Source organism: Cebus imitator, unplaced genomic scaffold (assembly GCF_001604975.1).
Source record: "Cebus imitator isolate Cc_AM_T3 unplaced genomic scaffold, Cebus_imitator-1.0 Scaffold376, whole genome shotgun sequence".
Lineage (NCBI taxonomy): Eukaryota > Metazoa > Chordata > Mammalia > Primates > Cebidae > Cebus > Cebus imitator.
This window is the reverse complement of record NW_016107691.1, coordinates 1,574,438-1,582,653: the sequence shown is the minus strand read 5'-3', so window position 1 is coordinate 1,582,653 and position 8,216 is coordinate 1,574,438. Positions and strand designations below refer to the sequence as shown.

Genomic DNA, 8,216 nt, shown 5'->3' with positions numbered 1-8,216 from the left:
AAAAATAAAGCAGTACTCAGGAGACACTGCATTGATACTTTGCTGTAGTCCAAAAGTGAGGAGAGGAAAGGCTGGCTGGCTGAGGGCCGAGGGACACAGAAATTAGAATAGAAGAAGGGGTCAATCTGAAGGTCTTGCCAGAGGAACTTGGAAGCCATGTCAATAGAGGGAGATGACGGGGAGCCTGGACAATGAAAACTGATATACGGAATGATGACTCTAGGGCCCTGTAAAATCTTCACTCAGCCGACAGATTCAATTATATTTACTAGATTATACTTACTGACTGCTAACTCCAAATAAAGGCTATACTTCGTTTTAAGAGCCATAGCAGTCAATTAGTGGCCATAATCAAATTTTCTTTGATAACCGAGAATTGTATAGGGCCTTGGGACCATCATTCTGAGCATGAATCTCCCTTGTCCAAGACATTGAATATATAAAGGGAAATAGATTGGGCTGAATGTATATCTCCTGGGAGTTGTGTCTTCGCATATGTTACAAATAGCAGCTTTTTCCTTCATAATTTGGCCTTTATCCCAAAAGCTGAGATACAGAAGAAAAATCCAGTGAATTAAGTTACCTTTTACATAACAAAAAAGTAAACTTAAAAATAAATTGGAGGCTGGGCATGGTGGCTCACTTCTGTAATCCCAGCACTTTGGGAGGCCTGATCATTTGAGGTCAGGAGTTCAAGATCAGCCTGGCCAATATGGTGAATTCCCATCTCTACTAAAAATACAAAAATTAACTGGGTGTGGTGGGAGGTGCCTGTAATCCCAGCTACTGGGGAGACTGAGGCAGGGGAATAGCTTGAACTTGGGAGGTGGAGGTTGCAGTGAGCCGAGATTGTGCCATTGCACTCCAGCCTGGGTGACAGAGCGAGATTCTGTCTTAAAAAAAAAGAAAGTAATGAAAAAAAATATATACCACCTATAGTCTCATTGCTCATAAATAACCATTAATGTTCTGATGTGTACACTTCCAGTCTGTGCTTTGCATATGTTTATTTTTAACATTAAAAAAAATTGAGACCATAGCATATGAAAAATTTTGTATCCTGCATTTTCACTTGTATTTTGTGAGCATTTCTCTCACAAATTTAGTCTTTAAAAACATTATTTTAATGGCTGCATAATATCCCACTGTACAGATATATTTTCATTTTTATTTATCTATTTGAGACTGAGTCTCACTGTGTCACCCAGGCTGTAGTGCAGTGGCATGATCTCAGCTCACTGCTACCTCCACCTTCCGGGTTCAAGTGATTCTCAGGTCTCCGTCTCCCGAGTAGCTGGGACTACAGGTGTGCACCACCAGGCCCGGCTAATTTTCTGTATTTTTAGTAGAGATGGGGTTTGACTATATTGGCCAGGCTGATCTTGAACTCCTGACCTCAGGTGATCCACCCACCTTGGCTTCCCAAAGTGCTGGGATTACAGGCGTGACCCACTGTGCCCAGCTCCACTATATAAATATAAACTTTATTCCTCTTCTCGTGAACATTTAGGTTTTCCCCGTTTTTTAAAAAAAGTTCTAAATAACACTGGAAGACATTTGTATAAGATTTTGACCATATTCCTATTTCTTTTGTATAGATTTCTGGAAATGAGATTACAGGTCCTAAAAGGTATGAACATTTTTGAGGTTCTTGATAATATTGCCAAATCTCTCTCCAGAAATGTTGGCCAATTTACAAACCAGTGTTTCAACTAAAAATCTTAAGATTTTTTTAACTTGATATTTTCAGTTAACAATCTTAAGAAAAACTTGACAAAACCTGAAACTTCTCTTTATGCTTTGATAAGTTCATTCTGCTCATCTGTCAAAGAACCACTTCCTGTGTCACGGCTTGTCACNTTTTTTGAGATGGAGCCTCTCTCTGTCACCCAGGCTGGAGTGCAGTGGTGTGATCTTGGCTTGCTGCAACCTCTGCCTCCCGAGTTCAAGTGATTCTTCTGCCTCAGCTTCCCGAGTAGCTGGGACTACAGGCGCATGCCAACACGCCCAGCTAATTTTTTGTATTTTTAGTAGAGACGGGGTTTCACCACGTCAGCCAGGATGGTCTCGATCTCCTGACCTCATGATCTGCCCACCTCGGCCTCCCAAAGTGCTGGAATTACAGGCGTGAGCCACGGCGCCCAGCCCACCTCATTTTTATAATGCTACAGAGCCATGTTTTCTCCTCTCTGTTCACGTTTCCTTTTCTGACTCTACGTTTGGGTTTTTGTATTTTCCAGGTTCAGGTGTGGGACACAGCAGGTCAGGAACGTTTCCGCAAAAGCATGGTCGAGCATTACTACCGCAATGTACATGCCGTAGTCTTCGTCTATGACGTCACCAAGATGACATCATTCACCAACCTCAAAATGTGGATCCAAGAATGCAATGGGCATGCGGTGCCCCCACTAGTCCCCAAAGTGCTTGTGGGCAACAAGTGTGACTTGAGGGAACAGATCCAGGTGCCCTCCAACTTAGCCCTGAAATTCGCTGATGCCCACAACATGCTCTTGTTTGAGACTTCGGCCAAGGACCCCAAAGAGAGCCAGAATGTGGAGTCAATTTTCATGTGCCTGGCTTGCCGATTGAAGGCCCAGAAATCCCTGCTGTATCGTGATGCTGAGAGGCAGCAGGGGAAGGTGCAGAAACTGGAGTTCCCACAGGAAGCTAACAGTAAAGCTTCCTGTCCTTGCTGAAACCAAATGGTGTAAATACAAGATAAATTACCACTGGAGTTTTTTCTTCCCTTTTTTCTGTGCCTGCATAATGCTGACACCTGCTTGTTTCCATACAAATTGATATCAAAATAAAATTTGTATAGATTATCACATGACTTTTTGTCTTGCTTTCCTCTAAGACATTCCTGATTGTGATGAGGAGAACAGGCAGTTTGCCCTACCAGAGTGACATTCCCACGCCAGGGCACACCCCCTACCAGCTTTCTAGGCTCTCTGAAATTTTCATCATTTGAGTCACTTCTTCAGGACTAATTCATTCTCTCACTCAGTGTAATCAGTAGGCAGAAACACCTGGTGGGGATAGGACACAGGCCAGAAATGTTTTTCTAGAGAGCAAATGCAGGCGAAGTGCTAAAGAAGTCCTGAAAGGAGATGTGGGCTCATCAGTATTTCCTAGGTTCCCTAGATACATGCCTTGAATGTCCAGATAGGCTACTCTCTCCCTGTTTTCCAGTTTAAAAATAAAAAGTATGGCTGGACGCAGTGGCTCATGCCTGTAATAACAAGACTTTGGGAAGCTGAGGTGGGCAGATCACTTCAGGTCAGGAGTTCGAGACCAGCCTGGCCTACATGACAAAAACCGGTCTCTACTAATAATACAAAAATTAGCCAGGCATGGTGGTGCATGCCTGTAATCCCAGCTACTCAGGAGGCTGAGGCAGGAGAATCACTTGAACCCAGGTGGCAGAGGCTGCAGTTGGCCAAGACTGTGCCACTGCACTCCAGCCTAGGTGACAGAGTGAAACTGTGTCTAAAAAAAAGGTAGTTTGCCCAATGAGCCTGATTACTTCCAGAATAGATTCTGCTTCCTATTTTTCACCAATCAGTCTTGAATCCTAAGGCTGTTCCCACTGTGACCCCCACCCCCACCCTTTCTTGGATGGGGAGGGCTCAAGCAACAAATGTCAGGTCATGTCCCCAGACCTTTGCTAGGTGCTATGGAAGAAATGTTCCAAGAGGACACGTTCCCTGTGTTCACAGACCCTATGATCTAGTTGCAGGAATGATGTACACACTGAAACTATATGCAAACGAAAAGTAAATGACAACATCACTAAGTGTGAGGTTGTGCCATGGGAAGTGAGAGCATTATGTATTCACTATCAGGGAGGGTTCACAGGAAAATGATTAGACTTGTTTTGTCTGTTAAATAATGTGTAAGGCTTGGATTGGTAAAGGGGAGGGGAGTGGGCAAAAGCAGGAGGGCAGGAATGACCTTGGAAGTTGGACAAGAGGACAACTGGGGGGTCTGGGCCAAGGACAGCTGAGCAGCACTAGTGGGAGCTGAGGCTGGGGAGGGCTTGTGCATCATGCAGAACAGTTTGGACTTGCTTTTTTTGTTTGTTTTTTGTTTTGAGATGGCATCTTGCTTTGTCGTCCAGGCTGGAGTGCAGTGGCACAATCTCAGTTCACTGCCACCTTCACCTCTGGGGTTCAAGCAATTCCCCCTGCCTCAACCTCCTGAGTAGCTGGGATTATAGGCACCCGCCACCACATCCAGCTAATTTTTGTATTTTTTTAGTAGAGACAGAGTTTCACCATGTTGGCCAGGCTGGTCTTGAACTCTTGACCTCAGGTGATTGGCCCGCCACGGCCTTCCAAAATGCTGGGATTAAAGGCACTAGCCATCGCACCCAGCCTGGACTTGCTTTCTGAGCCAATGAGAGCTCTTGGTAGTTCTCCAGCAGGAGAGTCCTATAGTTATTTCTCATACATCTGGTCCTATGATTGATATGAAAGCTCCTTGTCCAATTGTGAAAGTAACTAAAAGCGGCTAGTAAAGGCTTGTCTACGATAGCTCCAGGTGGATTTCTTTGCTTGAGAGATGGTGTGCTCCTTAGAGGGCTCTCTTGTTGGAATCCCGCTGTAAGGGGGTCTCGGAAAGACAGCGCCTGAACACTTTCTCTGTTAGGCATATGGAGCTCTGCTCCTAGAAAGCGAAGGGTAACACACACCAGATGTGCTTACCACCCAAAGAAAGAGCTTGCCTGGTCATGCCTGGCTCATCCTTGCAACTCTCTACTAAAAAATAGAAAAATTAACCGGGTGTCATGGCATGCACCTGTAGTCCCAGCTACTCGGGAGGCTGAGGCAGGAGAATTGCTTGAACCTGGGAGGCAGAGGTTGCAGTGAGCCGAGATCGCGCCACTGCACTCCAGCCTGGTGCCTGGCGACAGAGCAAGACTCTGTCTCAAAAAAAAAAAAAAAGAAAAAAGAAAAAACAAAAAAGAAGGAAAAGATAGAAGAAATAAAGGGGGAGGGGAGGGGAGAACCCCAAGCTGGTGGTGTGACGATGTGTTTGAGAGACAGAAAGGGGGCCAGTATGGAGATGGCTGGAATAGAGCAAGCAAAGGAGAGAGTGGTAAGAAATGAGGTGCAGAAATAGGTAAGGCCAGGTCTATGGGGACCCTATGGGCCACGACTGGGAGTTTTCTTTCCTTTTCCTATTTTACGTTATTATTGAGATGGAGTCTCACTCTGCTGCCCAGGCTGAAGTGCAGTGGCACAGTCTCAGCTCACTGCAACCTCCGCCTCCTGGGTTCAAGCAATTCTCACACCTAAGCCTCCTGAGTAGCTGGGATTATAGGCAAGCCACCACACCCAGCCAATTTTTGTATTTTCAGTAGAGACAAGGTTTCACCATGTTGGCCAGGCTGGACTCAAACTCCTGACCTCAAGTGATCTACTGGTCTCGGCCTCCCAAAGTGCTGGGGTTATAGGCATGAGCCACCACGGCCAGCCTCCTATTTTGTTTATTTTTGAGACAGAATCTCACTCTGTCGCCTAGACTGGAGTGCAGTGGCACAATCCTGGCTCACTGCAGCCTCGACCTCTCAGCCCAGGCAATTACCCACTTCCACCTCCTGGGTAGCTGGGCCTACAGGCGTGCACCACCATGCCCAGCTTATTTATCTTTCTTTTTTCTAGAGACTGGGTTTCGCTATGTTGTTCACTCTGGTCTCAAACAGCTAGTAAGATCTCTTTTGCGGCCCCAGAAATGAATTATGGCAACAGCACGGTTGTACAATGGTGCTCAGGCCTCCCTCAGATTGAGGGAGAGGATATGGGAATGGGCTTGACCCACAGCATACCCAGTAGAAGGGAACCCAGGAGGCCAGAGAACCATGAGACTCTTATTGCTGTGAGGGTGATGAGGAGTGGAGGGATTCAAAGTAAGGAGAGTGCCTCCAGCATCCTCATTTGGCCTTACTGTGTCTCTGGATCTATTTATGTTGGTCCCTGCCTTTCTTCTATGGCTCCTGTTCACTATCTAGACCTGTACCTTTGGGACTTTACCTGTGCTACAGAGACAGGACCTGCAGAAATAATTACTAACATTTCAATGCCTATGATGCATCAGGCGTTGCGCTAAAACACTTTACATTCATTCACTAGCTCATTTAATGCTCCTTCAGCCCTATGGAGTGGGATAATGATTTCCATTTTTATTTTTTATTATTTATTTTTAGTGACAGGGTCTCACTGTGTTGCCCAAGCTAAACTGCAGTGATGTCATCACTGCCCACTGCAATCTCCAACTCCTTGGCTCAAGTTATCCTGTCTCAGCCTCCTGGCTGGCTGGGACCACAGGTGTGTGCCACCACACTTGGCTAATTAAGAAAAAGTTTTGGCCGAGCACAGTGACTCATGCCTGTAATTCCAGCACTTTGGGAGGCTGAGGTGGGCAGGTCACCTGAGGTCAGGAGCTCGAGACCAGCCTGGCCAACATGATAAAACCTCATTTCTACTAAAAATACAAAAATTAGCCAGGCATGGTGGCAGGTGCCTGTAATCCCAGCTACTCGGGAGGCTTAGGCAGGAGAATCGCTGGAATCTGGGAGGCGGAGGTTGCAGTGAGCCCAGATTGCGCTACTGCACTCCAGCTTGGGTGACAGAGCAAGACTCTGTCTCACAAAAAAAAAAAAAAAAAAAAGAAAAGAATAAGTTTTTTATATAGAGATGCGGTCTTGCTATGTTGCCTAGACTGGTCTTGTACTCCTGGGCTCAAGTGATCCTCCTGCCTTTGCCTCCCAAAGTGTTGGGACTACAAGAGTGAGCCACCATGCCTGGTCAATTTCCACTGTATGAACAAGAACATGGATGCACTGAGACTCTGACTTGTCCAACGGGATCTGTCTCAAGTCAAGTCTAGGCTCTTCCTGTGATATTACACTGTCTTTCTAGTCAGTTCCAAGCTCTGGGACTCTTGTAGGGATGCCAGGTTTACCCCAGCCAGTTTCCCTGATCCATGGAAGCCTGGCCAGCAGGACATTCACTACCCAGGGTGATCTGGGTAACCAGGGAATCCAGCCTGGTAAAGTGGATCTTTTCAGGCCGTAAACTTAGGATAAGTGAAACGGTTCCAGTTATACCCAATGTCCCTGGGCTGTTCCCTTGAAACTAGCAAGCAAGAGCCTCTTAATTGTAAGAAGCAACTGAAAACCAATCCTGAGTATAACCTGAGATTGAGAATACAATAGATTGCATGTCTGCCGCGCGCCTCCTGCTGGTAAGATTAGTGAAAACAAGAGGCAGGAAAGTGTTTACCAGTAATTTTTTTTCTGACCAGTACTGACCATTTCCTGGGATGGACACTCAAACAGAAGGAGCTAATCCTGGTCCCAGTCTGTGTATTTAGATACCTGGAACAAGAAGGGTTACTTTTGTAAGAGGTAATGGGCGGGGAGTGCCCTGACGCTACCTCTACCAAATCACTAGGGCTTAACTCTCCTGAGGGAAGTCTATGAAACCTACTAGCCTGGCAGCAGGGAGGGAGGGAGGGAGAGGAGACAGTGAGAAACATCTCACCCGCCCAGAGAGACAGATTTTGAAGCTGGGTAGGCAAGTAGTCTTGGTAGTCTTTAAGAGAGACCACTGGCTGGGTGCGGTGGTTCACACTTATAATCCCAGCACTTTGGGAAGCCAAGGTGGGCAGATCATGAGGTCAGGAGTTCAAGACCAGCCTGGTCAACATGCTGAAACCCTGTCTCTACTAAAAATACAAAAATTAGCTGGGTGTGGTGGCACACACCTGTAATCCTAACTACTCAGGAGGCTGAGGCAGGAGAATTGCTTGAACCCGGGAGGCAGAGATTGCGGTGAGCTGAGATCACACCACCGCCACTATAGCCTGGGCAACAGAGCGAGACTCCATCTCAGAAAAAAAAGAGAGAGAGAGAGAGACACCCCTAAGCCATAATGCAGTTGAACTAGAATGAGAAATGGACTTCATAACCTGATTTGACTCTATAGGTGGTAATTAATCCCTTCCCCAGCAATAAAGTAGGTACTGTGACCCTCTGAATTCAATCTTAAAGTATCAGAGAAAGCTTCAGGTAGAAGCATAAATAAAAAACCTGGGCCAGGCACGGTGGTTTATGCCTGTAATCCAGCACTTTGGGAGGTCGAGGCAGGTGGATCACCTGAAGTCAGGAGTTCGAGCCCAGCCTGGCCAACATGGTGAAACACTGTGTCTTC

At 46.3% G+C, this 8,216-nt stretch overlaps 1 protein-coding gene across 1 annotated transcript in view; it reads left to right on the top strand.

Moving 5' to 3' along the window:
• The window catches only part of RAB33A (RAB33A, member RAS oncogene family), a 12,455-nt gene extending 9,627 nt beyond the window's left edge, over nucleotides 1-2,828 (top strand). The window contains exon 2 of the mRNA XM_017507514.2: nucleotides 2,241-2,828. Within this exon, the coding sequence (XP_017363003.1) occupies nucleotides 2,241-2,696 (456 nt within the window). The 3' untranslated portion in view covers nucleotides 2,697-2,828. The remainder of the gene's footprint in view (nucleotides 1-2,240) is intronic.
• Nucleotides 2,829-8,216: the final 5,388 nt, after the last annotated feature.